The 19685-nt window shown below is 37.1% G+C and overlaps 1 protein-coding gene across 2 annotated transcripts in view; it reads right to left on the minus strand.

Moving 5' to 3' along the window:
* The window catches only part of Xrn1 (5'-3' exoribonuclease 1), a 101742-nt gene that overhangs the window by 35678 nt on the left and 46379 nt on the right, over nucleotides 1-19685 (minus strand). For both annotated transcript variants that reach the window (XM_074059642.1, XM_074059641.1), the window contains exons 23-31: nucleotides 19513-19611; nucleotides 17106-17221; nucleotides 16465-16611; nucleotides 14572-14661; nucleotides 14315-14450; nucleotides 10330-10386; nucleotides 9729-9861; nucleotides 3511-3580; nucleotides 711-918 (exon numbers count right to left, since the gene is read on the minus strand). In XM_074059642.1, the coding sequence (XP_073915743.1) occupies nucleotides 711-918; nucleotides 3511-3580; nucleotides 9729-9861; nucleotides 10330-10386; nucleotides 14315-14450; nucleotides 14572-14661; nucleotides 16465-16611; nucleotides 17106-17221; nucleotides 19513-19611 (1056 nt within the window). The remainder of the gene's footprint in view (nucleotides 1-710; nucleotides 919-3510; nucleotides 3581-9728; nucleotides 9862-10329; nucleotides 10387-14314; nucleotides 14451-14571; nucleotides 14662-16464; nucleotides 16612-17105; nucleotides 17222-19512; nucleotides 19612-19685) is intronic.

Consider the following 19685-nt stretch of genomic DNA (forward strand, 5'->3'; position numbering starts at 1 on the left):
AATCACCTATGAACTATTACTTGTTTTTGATGTGATATAGTAACCTATTTCCTTTTACCTTTCAAATCTATACAATTCATAGCAAATAGCATCATAAGACACTTAGATTTTATATGAAAAATTTAAGTGTTTATTTGAAAAAGTAAATATATAAGGAAACTAGGGGAAAAGATGGATATTTTCAAGCTCATTATTTAAATAAAGGCATTTCTTCTTTTTTAGGTGGGACTGGGGTTTGAACTCAGGACTTCATATTTGCAAAGCAGGCACTCTACCACTTGAGCCACTCCTCCAGTTCATTTCATTCTGGTTATTTTGGAGATGGGGGTCTCATCAACTATTTTCTTGGCCTGGTCTCAAACCTCAATCCTCCTGATCTCAGCCTCTCAAGTAACTAGGATTACAGGTGTGAGCCACCAGCACTTAGCTGCATTATAACTAATAACAATTTTTTTTTTTTAAGACAGACTCTTGCTGTGTAGTCCAGGCTAGCCTTGAACATGTGATCTTACTGCCTGTCTTCCAAGTGCTGGGACTACAAGTATGAGCCAACACACCTGACTAACAGCACTCTTTACTAGCTGACTACCTTAAAAAATGTGGAATTGATTTTATACAAAACTTTTAAAATCAGAAAAGGAAAACTAATAGTATTCACTGAGTTGGGATTTGTAAACAGGGTGGAGAGAAATTAAAACTAAGAGACTTACTTGAGTAGGAACAAAAAGTGATTGAGGAGAATGGCTGAGGCCTCCCAAATGCCCAGATGAAACTGACGAATTGGAGCAACAGTGATTCACAGCTGGCTGTGGTTTCACAATGGCTGTCAACTTCTGATTTCCAGTTTCACTGCGACTCCCATGAGAAAGGTTCACCAAGGCACTTGTTGGCAGTCGGTAACCTCTACCAGATGAGCACCTAAAAGTAGAAAACTATATTAAAGCACTAGGGAGAAGAAACAATTTTGGGATGGATAACCCACATCAGAACTAATAAATAATACTTTTAAATTCAGAAGATGAATTTGAAATCATAGAAAGATCTCAGTTTATAAGGTGGTTTTCCAGTATGCCGTTCAGTGCTTACTAAATGGAAAGACAAATCGCTGTGTTCTAAGAGTCTGTATTTGTTTATTTTTAAGGAGTTTTCATTTCAATAGTTGAATACAATTGAAATTTTATGAATTAAATGTCAACTTTTTTTTTTCAGTACTGGAGCTTGAACTCAGGGCCTACATCTTCAGCCACTCCACCAGCCCTTTTTCGTGATGTTTTTTTTTTTTTGAGATGGGTCTCAAGAACTATCTGTCCAGGCTGGCTTTGAACTTTGATCTTCCTGATCTATGCCTCCTGAAAAGCTAGGATTACAGGTGTGAGCCACTTGCTCAGTTTAAACTTCTTAAAGCCAAGCCAAGCCAAGCCAAGCCAAGCCAAGCCAAGCCAAAAAGCTTGAATAGTCTGGGTTACAAAAGCCCAGAAGCTACCATGTGGAGCCATTTCCAGTGCAGTTCTTCCAAAGAACTTGGTAAATATCAACTTTGACCTCATTTGTCTATTGACTGAATGCTGAGTGAGTCCAGACCTTTTTTTTTTTTATCCTCATCTTTCCCCCAAACCCTTTTTTTTGGGTGGTACTGGGGTTTGAACACAGGACCTTGAGCTTGCTAGGCAAGTGCTCTACCATTTGTGCTACACCTCCAGCCCCTTTTGCTTTATTTTTTCAGACAGGGTTTCAAACTTTTTTACCTGGGCCATCCTGGCACCTATATCTGCCCACCTTGGCCTCAGAGTAGCTGGGATTACAAATGTGCCCCACCACATTTAGCTCATTTTCCTATCTTAAAGACCTAGGCCTGGACCTGGGAAGGCTTAAGAGACAAGTATTTGTGATTCTTTTCTTCATGGCCTTGATAAAAGGATTAGATACTAAAATAAGCCTTCTTGGCTGGTGGTGTAGCTTAGCAGTATAGCATTTGCCAAACATGTGCAAAGCCATGGGTTAGATTCCCGTCACTGCGGGGGGTGGTTGGGGGGCAAAAGCCTTCTCTTGTCAAAAGTTTTCAACTTTTATCACCTAACATTTTTTCCTCTGTGAGATTACAAGTTTATTAAAACCCAGTGGAAAAGTAAGAGTTCTTTTAGAAGCCAAGGTTATTACAAAATGTGTATATTCATGAGAACTTTATTTTCTAAAGAGTCTGCACTGTGACAGGAGCAATCTTTTACACAGCCGTCTATCAGTCAAGAAATTCACTGCTCTTAACTAGGAGGGGAAAAGAAGAATACTTAGAAAAAAATGAAAAAAGCTATTTTGAGAGTTGGGTGTGATGGGGCATGCCTGTAACCCCTGTACTTGGGAGGCTAAGGCAGGAGGATCACAAGTTGGAAGTTAATCTAGCCTACATAGAAAGACCCTGTCTCAAAAAAAAAATGTATGTATGTATATGCATACACATATGTATATACAGGTAAGGTTATTGGTAATCGAACATTTTTATGAAAAGTAAAATTGGATAAGGGATCTAGACTGTGTTGCTACATTGAAAGAGTACAGGCAGGAAGTCTTTGGGGAACAAGTATTCAAGTTATAAAACAACAATAATAGCACTTGAAGGTGACCACTTTGTATGTTTAGGAGGCTAAACAAAAGTAATTTTAAAACTGCAGTTACCCATTAACAAAACTAGAGGAGAAAAAAGAAACTAAACTAAATTCACTTCAGTGTTTTAGCTAATTTTTAGAAGGGAGAAAGGAAAACTAGAAAGGATTATATATATCTCTTCATTAAAGATCTTGCAGGTAAGCTGCTTTAACTAACCCATCAGGTAAGCAAAGTTTAAATGAGTGCTCACACTTTGTAACTCACCATGTGCCTCTTATTCTAGCAGCATCCTGTTCTGTTCTGGTAACTTGAAACTTTGTATTAGAGCTCCCTCAAAGTAAACTACTTGTCTCATCACTTTGAATTAGAAACAACCCAGCCCTAGTCATCAAACCTACTAACCTCCACTTACCTTGCTTTCTCCTCACAGTCACAGTTCTTAAGGCTCACCTCACTTTCCCATCTCCATTACCGCGTCTGCCATTCACTCTTCAAACCACTCCAATACAGCTTGGCCCTCACAACTCCACCGAAATACTCTCTTGTTACTCAACTCAAAGGACATTTCTAGTCCTCAAGCTGTATGACCATAAATGTCCTTTGTTGCAAGCTATTCTGTCTTCCTCAGCACTCGTCACTAATCTTTCCCCTTCTCCAGTCAACTACTGTTCATCTATTCTACATACTTGTCACATTTTAATTACTCAATATTGAGGTCAGTTGGTTAATTTATCTCTGTAAGGGTAGAAAGCAAGTCTATCTCATTCACTGTTACATCCCGAGTAGCAAGTATGATGTCTTAAATATACTATAAACGCAAATTGTGGACAAATTAATTTTTAAGTAATGTAAAATCAGAGGCCATAGGGAAACTGTCACAAGGTACAATTATTATCTAGAAACACAAACCTTATTGTTAAGCCTCCAGGGAATTCTTCATCAAATAATACTTCAAAAAGTACATTAGCTTCTCTATTAGCTGTCAGAGAAAGAGAGAAAAAACAAATGAACATATGATCAAAAATCAGCAGTAAGGTTTTAGAGTGCTCAGGGCACTATTTCATTAAAAATTCATATAAAATATTCAGGATATGGCCAGATGTGGTGGGGCACACTGCAATACTAGCACTTGGGAGGCTAATGCAGAAGGATCATGAGCTTGAGGTCAGCCTGGGCTACATATCAAGACTGTCTGAAACCCCTCACCAAAGAAATTGTAGACACGAACCACAATCCAATGAGCATCACGTAAGCTAAGAAACAGATGAGTGCTGTAAAAGATCACTGTGCTCCAATTCCCCAAAAGATGACCACAGTCTTCAAATTGGCAGTTGTGATCTTCTTATACTTTTACTACATATGTACGTACCTATGAATAACCTGCAAGTTTTGAAACATATGTAAAATGTAGTAGGGAATATGTTCTTTCGAAAGCTATGTTGATTTGTTTCAACACTGTATCTGTGAGGTTCACCATCTGACTTTGTGTCTTTCTGGTTTTGGATGTATGGTATTCAGTAACAGATCCATTCTTCTGTTGATGGTCATTTAAGTTGTTTCTGACTTTTGCTATTATAAACAATGAAATGCTATCACAAACACGTAAATCCCTAGGTTAGAAGTGAGACTGCTGGGTGTTAGGGCAAGCAACTGAAAAAACAAAAGTTTATTGAGATTCAAGTGCCATATGTCAAACTGCACTTATTTAAAGCATATAACTCAATGAGTTTCACCACATGTAATTAACCATGAAGCATCACAAGTAGGATTTTATCTCCCCAAAAGTTACTTGTGTCCTTTTGTAATCCACACCTCATTCTCCAGGAAACCACTAAAAATCTGGTTTCACCATACATTAGTGCGTATTTCTAAAATTTTATACAGATATAACCAAGCAGTTTACATTCCTTTTTGCCTGGCTTCTTTCAGCACACTTATTTCAGAGTCTCCTGATTCTTGTACACGTTTTTGCTTTTCATTGCTGAGAGGTACTCTATTGCACAGGCACCTAACAATTTTTCCACTCATTGGCTTGTGGGCATTGTACTGTTTTTAGTTTTTGGCTATTACATGCAAAGCTGCTGTGAAGATTCATGAACAAGGCTTTGCGTGGGTTTAAGCCTTCTTTTCTCTTGGGTAAGTATCTAGGAATGGAATGGCTGGGCCCTATGCTACATATATGTTCAGCTTTTTAAATTTTTTATTTTTTTTGGTGGTACTGGTGTTTGAACTCAGGGCTTGATGCTTGTGAGTGAGCTGTTCTACCTGGAAGCCATACCTCCAGCTGGCCCTTGCTTTCTTAAGATAGGGCCTAGCCAAGTAGCTCAGGTTGGCCTTGAACTCAAGATGCTCTTTCAAAAGAAGAAATTCAAATGGCCAGAAAACACATGAAAAAATGCTCACCATCTCTAGCAATAAAGGAAATGCAAATTAAAACCACACTAAGATTCCACCTCACCCCTGTTAGAATAGCCATCATCAGCAACACCACCAACAACAGGTGTTGGCGAGGATGTGGGGAAAAAGGAACCCTTTTACACTGTTGGTGGGAATGTAGACTAGTACAACCACTCTGGAAAAAAATTTGGAGGCTACTTAAAAAGATGGACATCGATCTACCATTTGATCCAGCAATACCACTCTTGGGGATATACCCAAAAGACTGTTACTCCAGAGGCACCTGCACATCCATGTTTATTGCGGCACTATTCACAATAGCCAAGTTATGGAAACAGCCAAGATGCCCCAGCACTGACGAATGGATTAAGAAAATGTGGTATCTATACACAATGGAATTTTATGCAGCCATGAAGAAGAACGAAATGTTATCATTCGCTGGTAAATGGATGGAATTGGAGAACATCATTCTGAGTGAGGTTAGCCTGGCTCAAAAGACCAAAAATCGTATGTTCTCCCTCATATGTGGACATTAGATCAAGGGCAAACACAACAAGGGGATTGGACTATGAGCACATGATAAAAGCGAGAGCACACAAGGGAGGGGTGAGGATAGGTAAGACACCTAAAAAACTAGCTAGCATTTGTTGCCCTTAACGCAGAGAAACTAAAGCAGATACCTTAAAGCAACTGAGGCCAATAGGAAAAGGGGACCAGGAACTAGAGAAAAGGTTAGATCAAAAAGAATTAACCTAGAAGGTAACACCCACACACAGGAAATCAATGTGAGTCAATGCCCTGTATAGCTATCCTTATCTCAACCAGCAAAACCCCTTGTTCCTTCCTATTATTGCTTATACTCTCTCTACAACAAAATTAGAGATAAGGGCAAAATAGTTTCTGCTGGGTATTGAGGGGGGGGAGCGGGAGGGGGTGGAGTGGGTGGTAAGGGAGGGGGTGGGGGCAGGGGGGAGAAATGAGCCAAGCCTTGTATGCACATATGAATAATAAAAGAAAAATGAAAAAAAAAAAAAAAAAAAAGATGCTCTTTCCTCTGCCTCCTGAATGCTGGCATTAAAATTGTTTATAATGAAGTGCAAATTATCATTATTTTCTTTTGTAGTGGAGGCTTTCTGTGTTTTCTTTAAGGTATCTTTACTAAACTGTAGAATATTAAGATTTGCTTACAGAAGTTTTACAATGTTAGCTGTTACATTTAGGTCTGTGACTTATTTTGAGCTAATTTCTGTAGAGGGTGTAAGGTAAGGTGTTAAGGTTCATTTCTTTGCTATAGTGTTTAATTATGCCAGCACCATTTGTTGAGGAGATTATCCCTTCTATCGAAGTACATTGGCATCTTGTTGGAAAAAAAAAAAAATCAATCAATTGGCCATAAGCATCCAGGTCTGTTCCTGGACTCTAATTCTATTCCACTAACCACACACGTCTGTTTTTATGCCAATCCACAGTTTCTCATTACTAAAGTTTTATATATTTTGCATTTAGGTAGTGTAAATTCTCCAACTTTGTTCTTCTTTTTCAAATTGTTCCGATTAGTCTAGAGCTTTTGTTCCATATAAATTTTACAACCAGCTTGGATATGGTAAGCAAGCACTCACCTCTGAGCTAAATCGCCAGCCCCTCAATTCTTTCTTTCTTTCTTTCTTTTTTTTTTTTTTTTTTGTGGCACTGGGGTTTGAACTCAGGCTTTCACACTTGCTAGGCAGGCACTCTACAACTTGAGCCACTCAGCCAGCCCTTTTTTGTGTCGAGTATTTTCGAGATAGGGTTCTACAAACTATTTCCTGGGGGCTGGCTTTGAACTTCAATCCTCCTGAGTAGCTAGGAATACAGGCATGAGTCCCTGGCATCAATTAATTCTTCTTTTTTTTGTGTGTGTGTAAATACAGGGGTTTAAACTTAGGGCCTCACACTTGCTACCTGCTCTACCACTTGAGCCACTTCACCAGCTTATTATAAGTTGGTATTATTACAATTATAAGTGTTTTTTTTTTTTAATTTCAACTTTTGTCTGCTCATTTCTCGGATATAGCAACACAACTGATTTTTTTCTTTCATTCTGGTCTGCAACTCTGCTAAATTTACTTACTAGTTTTAGTAGCTTTGGATCCCAGAAATGATAGTTAGTATTATAAGAGTTTACATTATTCTATATTCTCACCAACTCTGGTGTATTTCCAGACTGGTAATTTTTATTTAAAAATTTCTATAATTTGTAACTAGATATAACAAACCACGATTCCTATTTGCCTTTTACTCCATGACATAAATAGCATTGTTAAGCTCACATAACTAAAGTAAGATATCACTTCTATTTTGAAAGCTTGAATAAACAATTAGAGATCTTTTTAGAACTCAAAGGAGTCATTTCTTTGATAGGTCTTAATTTTTTGGTGGGTGGTACTGGGGATCAAGCCCAGGCCCTTACACATGTTAGGCTTTACCACTGAGCTGCACTCCTAGAAGCTCCCAAATTTAAACGTATATATTTCATTTATATACATGTGTTTTAAAAGGACACATTATGCCACTAACACAAAAGGAAAATTAGTATTACCTGCCATAAATAGGTCATTGTAAAAATAAACTTGATAAAAAAAACACCCAAGGTAATTAATTTCTAGCTGAATTCCGGACCTGCTTTCCTTTGTTATAAGCGACAGTTAGAGGTGTCAGGGCTCATTCCAAATGGAGCCTTTCTTCTTAAAATAATTAGAATAAAAATACAATGTAAGAGTGTCATTCTGTGATCACTGCTGCCCCATCCTTATGAGTAATGGAGCACACTGCACACTAGAAGGACACATATCTAAGATGTTCATGATGGTTTAATTTTACGTCCAACTTGGCTAGGTTATGGTATCCAGCGGTGTGGATAGGACTTACCTAGCTATTCCTGTATTTTTAAGATGTAATCAGCATTTAAACCTGTAGACTTTGAGTAACGCACATCACCCTATCTAATGTGCGTTGTTTCAGCCAATTGACAACCATAAGAAAAAAACTCAAAAGGAAGAAATTCTGCCTCCATACTACCTTTGGACTCAAGTCTGCAACATCGACTGTGCCTGGAATTCCCAGCCTTCGCACCTGCCCTGCAGGTTTTGGAGTCGCCACCTCTACAAATGCATCAGCCAACTCCTTAAAATCCATCAGTCTCTTTTGCTCCATTCCACTATTCTTTTCCTCTGATAACTTTGACTACGCAACTAGTGACACTGTGCTTGCTGCTCATCTCCACATTTCCTGGAGTATACAGCTGCCTCACTGCCCAGTTGAAACCAAGCCTGGAGAGTTCATTTGCTTTTTTGTTTCCTTTTGGCAGTGCTGGGGTTTGAACTCAGGGCCTCACCCTTTCTAGGCAGGTGCTCTAACACATGAGCCACTCCACCAGCCCCATCTGTACTTTTTAACATGACACTTTTACCTAAAATCCAGACTTCAGAAAGTGAAAGTAAGAGGCAGGAATTCTGCTCTGGAGGCTGAGCTCCATTCCTGTCTTGGGAGGGCTACTTCCTCAGCAGGTTATTGATGACAGCACTACTATACTCAGCTGAAGGCAGAGGGAAAAATATTCCCCATCTCATTCCATATTCATGGTAGATATGATTAATGACAGACCTTTATTCCACTCAGTATGGATGTAGCCTTAAATTTCTCAAGACAAGAATCCAAGAGGCTGCTCTTACGGATAGTTGTCAAAAAAAAAAAGGAAACTTCTCTAATCGGAGTTCTAAGGCCTCATCAAGACAACCCAGCTAGAGTTGAATCCATAAACTCTGAACAGGTGCAAAAGTTGTGCAAACAGCAGCAGTGGGTTTGCTTCATTACATACACCTAACTTTTACCACACCTGACCCACAGCCTGACCCCCTTTCTCCATTTCCTGCAGCTGAAAATACATGCAGGAAATTAAAAAGAACCAGGAAAGAAAAGTGTCTTTCATAAGCAGGAAGACCCAGAAATGATCTGCAGTAGAAAATGTGGTTAGCTACTGCTCAAAGTAGGTAGTAATCAGTTCAAATTCCAGCTCTGACACTTACCTATATAGACATGAGCAAGTTACTTAAACTCTCAGGCAAGGAAAAAACACCGACCTCTCATGTGGTTGTGAGGGTTTGGTGCAAAATGTTTGAAGTGTCTGGAATACTGCTGGCCCTAAATATGCCTTGGCCTGCTCTTCCTCCTTTTGAGAACCTGGGACACAGGGGGACAGTACTGCCAGCACCCTGACCCTGGGAACCTGATTTACTGCTTTATGCTGGGGTTGACATCTTTTTCAATCTATGCACATTTAGATCCTTACTCCCCGCCTTTTACCATGATAAAAAAATACCTAACATAAGGGCTGGGGATATATACAATTTAGCTGTATTCATAAAATTCAAATTAATATGTATATTTAGCTCTCAAATCTTTTAATTGTATATAACACTATGTCTGTGTATCCCTAGAGGTTAGATTTGTTTAAATCTTAAAATTAAAGTTCTGAGTGAGACTAGACAAAAGTTCAAGGAGAACTGATGAACGTCCCGTGCAGTTGCCTGAACACCATCCCTGTGATCAGGTGTAATGGTCTGGAGGAGTTTCTCAACCTCCCCATCTTTTAACCATTTCCCAGATGAGTACACAAGACAGAAAAGAGAAGCTTCATATTTTACTTTACAGTATAAACACAGCTGAGGACATATCAAGTATTGAGACATTACCCCCTTTAATTCCTATGATGGTGCCCCGAAGGCCAACTGGAACTGAAAAATTCTCTCTCACGTTTACAACACGGTCAAAGAGACGGAATTCTGCATCCCGGTCAGGAACGACTCCATGTTGCTGTTCTAAAGGCTGAAAAGAAGAAAGCTATTAATTCCAATTAAAAGTTTTCTTAATATATTGAAATACTGCCGGGTGCCAGTGGCTCACTCCTGTAATCCTAGCTACTTAGGAGGCAGAGATCAGGAGGATCGAGGTTTGAAGCCAGCCTGGCAAATAGTTCATGGAGCCCCTATCTCGAAAAAACCCACCACAAAAAGGACTGCTAAAGTGGCTCAAAATGTAGGCCCTGAGTTCAAACCCCAATAACTGAAAAAAAAATTTTTTTTTTTTTTGAGACAGGTCTTGCTACGTAGCCCAGATGGGTCTTGAACTCATTATGTAGCCCAGGTTGGCCTCAGACTCTTGATCCTCCTGCCTCAGTCTCCCTAGTGCTGGGATTACAGACATGAAACACCATGCCTGGCATAAGAACATTTTTATTTCTTTCATACTTTCAAATTTAAAGCAACAAGTTTGAATTCTTGGCTAGAAACTTACTCTATACAGCAAATGGGGCTTCACTGTCACTCGAACCTTCTTATTAGTCTTTCTTTGCTAAGGAAAGAAGAATTAAAATATAAGAGTACAAAATTAAATTATTTACTACTTCAACACATCTATAAAGCCAAATGAAAGTATTAATTTTAAGAATAAAGCTCTGTAGTTGCTGCAGGGAGAATAAAATAAACATTTATAAAATGCCTGGAGCTTTAATTCTTATTTATAAACTTTTAAAATCATTTCTTTTTTGGCAAGACGGGGGTTTGAACTCAGGGCCTTGTGATTGCTAGACAGGTACTCTACCACTTGAGCCACAACCCAGCCCTAAAATAAAATCTTCTGATGTATAAAACATAAAATACAAAGTTCTAGGCATACAATTAGTTTAATGTTTAATGGTATACTAGGAAAATGTCCCTCCCCCTCTGTGCTGGGATCAACTCAGGGCCTTCTGCATGCCAGGCAAGTGCTCCACCACTGAGCCACAGTCCCTGCTACGAGTATGTCTATGTGTGACTATACCCAACCCAAGAAGCAACACCATTAAGCATAACATAAGAAACCCTCTCCATACCCTTTTAATTATTGCCTTTCCTCAAATAACCTTATTTCTAACAAAAGATTACATTTGCCTATTTTGAACTTTATATAAATACTATCCTATTGAAGTGATTCTCTTAAAAGAATTATATGGAATTAATAATTCCATACTTTTTGCATTAAAGAGCAAAAAGTATGAAGTATTTATCATAACACCATGCATCTGTAAGCTATAGCATTTATACACATATACACTATAATGCTCAAACTTTCAAACACCATCTATTTTCTTTTAATCTGAGACACTCATTTATTATTTCAACAAATATTTGCTAAGCTACATCTATTGACTGATTAATATAAGTGCTGGGGATAGAACAAGGCACTATTCCTTTATTCTAGTTGAAGGAAATGTAACAGAAACAGGGACTGGGGATGTAGCTTAGTGGTAGAGTGCATACTTACCATGAATGAAGTCTTGGATTCAATCCCCAGCACCAAAACACCCCCAAGAAACCAAATAAAGTAAATCTATAGTTTAGTGTGTTTGAATGTAAAAACATTAAAAAAAAAAAAAAAGAGTAGGGAGTTGAGAGCCAGTAGCTCATGCACATAATCCTAGTTATATGGGAGGCTGAGATTGGGCAGATCACAGTTTGAGATGAGTTTGTGAGACCCCATCTGAACACAGCTGGATGCAGGGGTGCATGCTTGTCATCCCAAGTTACACAGAAATCTGAAATCAGGTAGTCTAGGCTAGCCCAGGCAAAAATGTTTGTGAGACCCCAGCTCAAAGGGAAAAACTGGGCCTGATGGTGCGCACCTGTCATTCTAGCTGTGGTGGTGGGAAGCCTAAAACAGGAAGATGGTGGTGCAGGCCAGCCTAGGCAAAAATTCAGACCTTATCTCCAAAAAAACCAAAGCAAAATAGGCTTGAAGTATGGCTCAAGTGGTACATTACCTGCCTAGCCAGCACAAAGCCCTGAGTTCAAACCCCAGTACTGAAAACAAACAAACCAACAAACAAAACAAACAGGGAAGAGGGATGAACAATAAGGGAAAATACTGCAATTTAAAAAAAATGTTACTGAGATTATATATACATTTTATTTTTTAAATGTTTTAATTTTTTTGATGGTTCTGGGATTTGAACTCAGGGCTTCATGCTTGCCAGGCAGCTGCTCTACTGCTGGAGCCACTCCATCAGCCTGAAACACTGGTGAGATGTTTACATTCCAGCCCACAGCTGACTAAGTGGACTAATAGGATACACGTGGTGCCCACTACTACAGCAAGAAAAAGAAAATGGGAAGAGATTTAAAGAAACTTTAAAAAGAAGACGTAGGGACTGTGCCGGAAGTATCGTACACAAAATGCTCCAGTGTACCCCTTGGCATTATTATACTGTAGTGTTAATTAGAGGACATGGATATCAAACCTGATTCATTGGGTAAATGAATAAATTGGGTAATTTTCACCTACAGCTAATGAAAACTGGCTATTCAAAATATAATTACCTGGGCGCTTGTAAGAAATGAAGAATTTCAGGCTCAGTGATAGCACTGCCTAGCATTCACAAGGCCCTGGATTCAATCCTCAGCACCATGGCGGGTGTGTGGGTGTCGGGGGCAGGGATGGGGACAAAAAAATAAATAGACTATCAAGCCTCACTCTAGACCTACTGAATCAAAACCAGTATTTTAACAAGATTAGATGGTGATTTATTTGTACCTTAAAGTTTAAGTAGCACTGCTCTGGAGTATAATCCAGAATGTGTGTTTAAGAAAGCTCTCCCAATAAATTTGGAAAATTAGCTGTCTAATAACAAAAATATTGATGTTTATGGTACTGAACAAATAGATTTCATTAGATATTAAAAGATAATTAAAAAGAAATTCAAGTTTTTTATCTTCATCTGAATATCAATACCTTTCAAAAACTATTCTTGAAGTTGATGGTATAGCTCAGTGGAAAAGTACTTGCTTAGCATGCGTGAAACTCTCGGTTTGATCTCCAGCATTGTCCAAACCAAAGTGAAATGAAACGAAACAAAACAAAAACCTCTTAGCTCTGAGCCTTTTGTTTTTCCTCAGAGAGAAGAAACATCTGGTGACTTTTCTTGGTTCTAATTGTAGCTCCTGAGTTTATAAAAAGATAATTCACATTCTTGAATTCTTCTTCTTCTATTACTAGCTATGCATTATTAGTAGGTGTTTACATGTGTTTTACCTCAGTTAATCTTTCTGGTGACTGAATGTGGTAGGAGTTTATTTATTTATTTCGGGGAATGCAGGACCTCTGCTGTCATTCTACCACTTGAGCCACTCTGCCAGACTGAAGTAGGTACTATTTTATTTCCATTTTGCCAATATCTAAACAAAGGTATGGAAAGGTTAAATATCTTGCCTAAAGTTGTAAGTATTGAAAGAGAGATTCAAACTCAAGGTGGTGGGAGAGGGCTCTCAAGTCCAGTTTTTAACTCACTGTGATATTAGTTCAAAAAAGAATGTTGTGTTGGCAAAGCAACACCATTTTAACAAAAAAGGCAAATTTGTGAAAAATAAACTTTTTTTTAAAAAGCAATATTCATTGGCTATTGCACCCAGATAGAGGATTAACAGAGATAAAATAGATTAAGCCAACCATATAAATTTATTACATTGAAAAGGAAAAATATAAAAAATAGGAGAGATTAAGTAGATATCACAAATTCTTAGCAATTGATTGAGTTTATGAGTGACAAAAGTACACTGTATAAGTAACTTTATAAAACTTCTATGTTCCATAACTTTATAAAAGTTGTTCTATAAAAACTGTATATTCTAGCCAGGTGCTGGTGCTCATGCCTATAATCCTAGCTACTCAGAAGGCAGAGATCAGGAGGATTGAGGTTAGAAGCCAGCCAAGGCAAACAGTTCTGTATGACCTTATTTTGAAAAACGCTTCACAAAAATAGGGCTAGTGGAGTGGCTCAAGGTGAAGGCCATGAGTTCAAGCCTCAGTACCTAAAAAAAAAAAAACCAAAAACCAAAACCAAACAAACAAGGACAACAACAACAAAACCTTTATATTCTATAAAAACATGTCTTTAAATAATGTTGATAGAACTGGAAGGAATGGGAGTTAACCTTATTTCTCAATCATAAACTCTCTATTGTGATGAGCATCATAAAACATTAATTCTTAAAATAGGAAACACTACAAAGAAATAAAATTTAAGTGGTAGTAGATTTTTTATATAATGAAGTACATTTGCACATTTATTCAGATAAACTTGCTAATGGCCTCTGGAAATGGTTAGATTGCTTCCTAAAATTATAGGATTATTTGATATTAATTAAAATCATTGAGTATATATATATCAGTGTGCTGAAACATAAATAAATTAGTTATAAAATAATACACAGTCCATTTAAGTTCAGATGTTACTGACAGTTGGTACCTTGCACTTTTCAACTTCTTCCTCGATTTTCTCAACAATAGCTGCATCCAGAATTTGTAAATCGCAAGAAGAACGAGACAAAGTACTGACAGGGTGTCCTTTTAGCCAAGTAACAATTTCTTGAACTTTTTCAGCACTACAATACCAAGTAAAACAAAACAAAGATAAAGTGAGAAATTCTTAATAAATGAGCTGCACCTTCAATGGAATCACACTAAGCTGAACCATGAGACAATAAATACCATGAATCTCCTTACCCATTCTCATTTTCTCCAGGCCAAATATCATCTTCATAGAACACATCCTCTTGGCTATTTTTGGCTATATAACAAAACAGTTCTGGAGCTCTAGCCAAACAAACACACAAACAAAAATATTGCTTTAAAAAATATATGGCTAACGTCACCTAAGTTTCCTATGAAATAATTTTAGCATACTGAGGACTTATCATTATGGTCTTATTGAGGGACAGTGCCAGTACAGAATGGAGACTGAAAGATTTGAAAGCCCGAGTATCCTTATACACTCAAAACACCCCTACTTCAACTATGACTGACTCTCCTCTGGTTACAATGGAAAATGACAAATGGACAAAACAGTATGTACATGTCCATTTTCTAATTCTCAAAATAAGGACAGAACACTCTGTAACACAGCAAATTAAAGTAGATTACAAATTTCTTCTGAAAATTCCATTTCTTTTTGAATAGTGCAGGACTTTCAGGTAATATAAGCAGACTAAACATTTCCAGTAGATTGAATATTTCCAGATGTGAAAGTTTTCTCAGGAAGCTACTGGAGTTAAATATGCCATCAAAATTGACACATAGTAAGAAAGATTAAGACACAGGAGCCAGTTAATGAAGGAGTTCTACATGGAGGCATGGTGAAGGGAAATCCTAGGATAACAGCAAAGTGAAACTATGGAATGAGGGTTCTGCAATAGCCCTGGAGAGCAATCAATCCAACTGAAGCAGGAAGACAGAAGGTTTCAGGACGAAGTCTCCAGGAAGAAAATGGAATTAAGAGATACCCTCATCTGTTTGGCAGAATTTGAGTTCTAAAGCCATGGCACTGAGTTTAGGACTGAATTAGATACATGAAAATAGATAATAAGCAAATGTAAAAACATCAGGGGAAAAAATGTGTGTAAGGAAGGAAATGTAATCATAATACTCTACCAGGTTCAGGGATGAACATTTACTTTACTATAATAAACCTTAAATACAGATTCAATCAAAAACTGTGTAAACTTTAGTGAGAAGGGAAGTATGCACGTGTCTGTAGGAAGGTGAGGGAAGGGAAGAACACTGAAGCTCATAGTAGGAAAGTCTCTCAAAGTTGCAATCAGTGGATATGGCAAGTTGAAAAAAAAATCAAGAAAAATAATTTTTATTTATTATTTTTTGCAGAACTGGGGCTCAAACCCTGGGTCTTGTTCATGCTAGGCAAGTGCTTTCCCACTGAGATACGTCCCTAACCCAGGAAAAAAGCAGTTTCAACATGACTTCTTAAAGAAATACGAAAGTGAATAGAAGAAACGATCTAAATTTTTTGTTCCCCAACTCCCTCAAAGGGATAGAATGTGACTTTACTTAGAAAGTTTTTTTTTAAAATAGAGGCAGTCAAGTTAAAATGAGGTCATTAGTATGACTAGTGCCCTAATAAAAAGGAGAAATGTGGGCAGAGACTGACACAAACAGATGAAAGGCAGTGTGAAGATGCACAAGCAGACTGCCAGGTGAAGAGAGAGGAGTGATGAACCTACAGGCTGAGGAACATGTGCGGTAATGAGTAACTGGCAGAGTCCTTCCCTAGTGCCTTCAGAGGGATCATTTCCCTGATGACATCTTGACTGAGTCACTAGAACTGTGACACAATACATTTCTGTTGTTTAAGCCTGCCAGTTTGTGGTACTTTGTTATGGGAACTCTAGGAAAGTAATAGAGGGTTCCTTAGATTTAAGAAATGAGAAACCAGGGCAACAACAGAAAGAACATCCAGCTGTGAATCAGAAGTGAACACATTCCCTGTCAATCTTTGTCACTAAGTAACTCAGAACTATTTCCCTCCGAAACTGGCACGAGCAAGGCAAAATAAACACTCCTCCCTGATTTTCAATTCCTAGTGGAATCTTCCGAGGCGCTTACCGCTCGAGGTACTCTGCCAGAAGCTGCTCTGCTGCAGATGAGTACATCCACTCACTTCCAACTTTCTTAGTATATCCAGGTACTTCCTCATTCTTTTTGTTGAATTTGAGATTTAAACCCACATTTGCCTTATGGTCTCCATGAGGGCTAAATTTAAACCACATCACACATACAAAAAGTTTTAAAATTTGTTCAAGTCATAAAAAGTCTTGCTTTCAATGTTTAGAAAAGCTCGGTTTTGACTGCTCTCCTATATTTTAGTTATGCTTCTTTCCAATTAGCAATAATTAAAAATAACTAGAGGGAAGGCTTCAAAGCCCAAGTTAATAAACCATGTAAATACATTGCTATAGAAAAAAAGTAACAAAACGCAATGAAGTACATTACTGAGGTTCACACACACTCTCTGATACCTTTTTTCAAGGTTCAATTTGTTAGCTGCTAAAAAAACCCTGTCTTTCCAACCATCTACAACATATGCCATTCAGATAAAAGGTTACCACCAGAGGAATTTATGCACAATTTCAAAAGAAAAGTCACAGCAGTTAATAAGAGAAAATAAATACTGAAATATTATGCATTTAATCTTTATCATTTAATTTTTCTGCCACTTTAAGTAAATTTCTCTAACATAAACTTACTTTCTCCTAGATCCTCTTCCAATAAAAATACTTCCTGTAAACCTTGAAACAAGGTATCCACTCACTCCAAGGCGACTGGCCAACACATATCCTGGGTTGTACTTTATAGAATATTTCTTTAAATATAAAAACAAAAAGGTCAATTATGGAAATATATGTTTACATCAAATGTTATTTATCTTTCAAATTTGGAGATAATTAAGACAACACTAACCACTGGCTGTGGTAATACAAGGATTTGTACTTAGACCAATTCCCCCTCTCTTTTACTCCTTAAGGAACAGAATTCCCAAAGATGGAAGGGGGAAGAAACATACAGTTGGTGAAATTGTCTCAAGAGATAAATTACTCTAAGTACTAAATAGCAAACTCCATGGGTAATTTATTTAATTTTTTTGTATTTCAAGCAGGGTTTAGCAAGTACCTGGGATAAAATGAAGTCTCAATAATTATTACACTGAATTAATATATAAGTATGTCATCATACTTATGAAATTAAATATATCATTCCTATATGGGTATCAATAATCTCTTCCCCCAATATTTACTATATATATTTATATACAATAGTAATATATAAATATATAACATTTATATATTTATATAATATGTATATTTTCATATATATCATATGAAAATAGTTAAGTATGTATAGGCTCATAATTACTACAGTGAATGAAATGCAAAGTTAGTCTGTCTACTTAAGGATAGAAACCAGAAAGTCTATAATTTAGAAGAAGATGTATTAGATGATGAATTTTTAACTACAAAGCAAATGAATCTGAACTCCATCACCAACTGGAGTTAATTATTATATACCCCTTATATAATGTATATAGAAATAAATTAATTTTTATTTATGTATATTAATTGTATGAAGTTTGTATCTGATATGAACATAAGGAAGTTGTCTTACTAAAAAAATTCCCCCAAATGGGAATTTTTTCCCAGAGATTGTTAAGGAATTAAATCAGCACCATTATTTTATTGATCACATCTACAATAATCCCCAAATGTATAAATGTTTTCGGTGGCCGGAAATACAACGTTACTATCAAAATAATGTAAAGTGTATTAGAATGTAACATGGGTGTGTAATCATCAGATCTAGCAATAATACAGTAAAAATCAAGTATGCTTTCCATAACAGATTAGAATTAAGGTACCATTTCCCAGTTACAAGTAGTACCACTTTCCTTCCTAATACGCATCTGGGAATGTGCTGGTGTGTTCAGTTATAACCATTGGCATGGGGTTCTAGCTTGGCACCTAGGGACGGAAGATGACAACTGTCCTATTGGCTTAAGTGCCATCTACCTAAGTGTTCTGCTCCAAATACCAATAGCAGTCCTTTTGAGAAATTCTGGATTATAGTATAATTAAAAATTAACTAAATTATCCTAGAAAATATAAAACACACAGCTGAGAATATTAGGGTATTAGGGTAAAGAAAGACAGTGGCTTGAGTGAAAGTTAAAAGAAGGTATGTAAAGAGGATAGAAAGTCTTCTGGAGAAGGTATGCTGACCAACACTCTATTCTACAAGAAGGCAGGCTCTTCTGGATCTAGAAAAAGCCAAGGATAAAGGAACAGGAATTCTTCCATCTTCAATAACTTGTAGGACAAAACTTAGCTTCTTCATGTAATGGGCAACTCTGCTGGTTTTCTGACTATGCTGTCCAAATCCTTTCTCCAATATCGACTTGGTGGTAAGATTTTAGGAACATTTCTGCCTTCTATACTGATACTTAATGCTTTAAATTCATTTCATAGGATATAAAGCTTAAGATTTTACCATTAGAAGAAATTATAAAAGCAAAAGTAGCAATAGCTAGTTGTGTCTTAATTATCCCATCATCAGTAAGAACAATGACAGATACTGGAAATGCCCTCCCCCTCCCCATTTTAACAGGAGAAAGGAGGTTAATAAGCATCTTTGGAGAAAAAGTTCAGACAAAGGATGCTGTGAACTTAAGTGCAGTTTCTCAATATTCTCTAGGGCTAAGACTGTCCATTTTTAGGTGAATAAATGGCTTTTTAAGAAAGGCCATTTGCCACTTGTAAATAAAAATGCAGGCTTTGAAATATTATGAAAGATTTAAAAAACCTGAGTCTATTACTAGAGAGTATCTTCATCAATGTCCCTCTTATAAGATTAACAGTAATTTGAAATAAACATTATGGATTAATAATGGGATTTCAGTGGTTTCTTTTTCTCTCTAGAGAGCTGCATGATTTTTTTCTTTTTCTTTTCTGCAGTATTTACACAAGCTAGGCTACATTTACATGAATTTTTGAGCACAGATTCCACATTATTCTTAAGATGTCTGAAATAAACTTAAAGGAGGTGACAAAAATAGGCGAACATTTTAAAAGTTCTAACTGAAGCAATACAAACTGTACTCACATGCTGGTTCTGTATTAAAGCATCAAGATTGGGTTCACATGGAATGCTGAAAACCACACGAATCCTACCTTCTGTAATCACATCACGTGAATCCTGAACCTTGGAGAGGGGGATAAAAATCACAGTATATTTTAGTCTCTTTCATCATATTTTATTTATTTTTCTACTTATTT

Source organism: Castor canadensis, chromosome 17 (assembly GCF_047511655.1).
Source record: "Castor canadensis chromosome 17, mCasCan1.hap1v2, whole genome shotgun sequence".
NCBI classification, from domain to species: domain Eukaryota; kingdom Metazoa; phylum Chordata; class Mammalia; order Rodentia; family Castoridae; genus Castor; species Castor canadensis.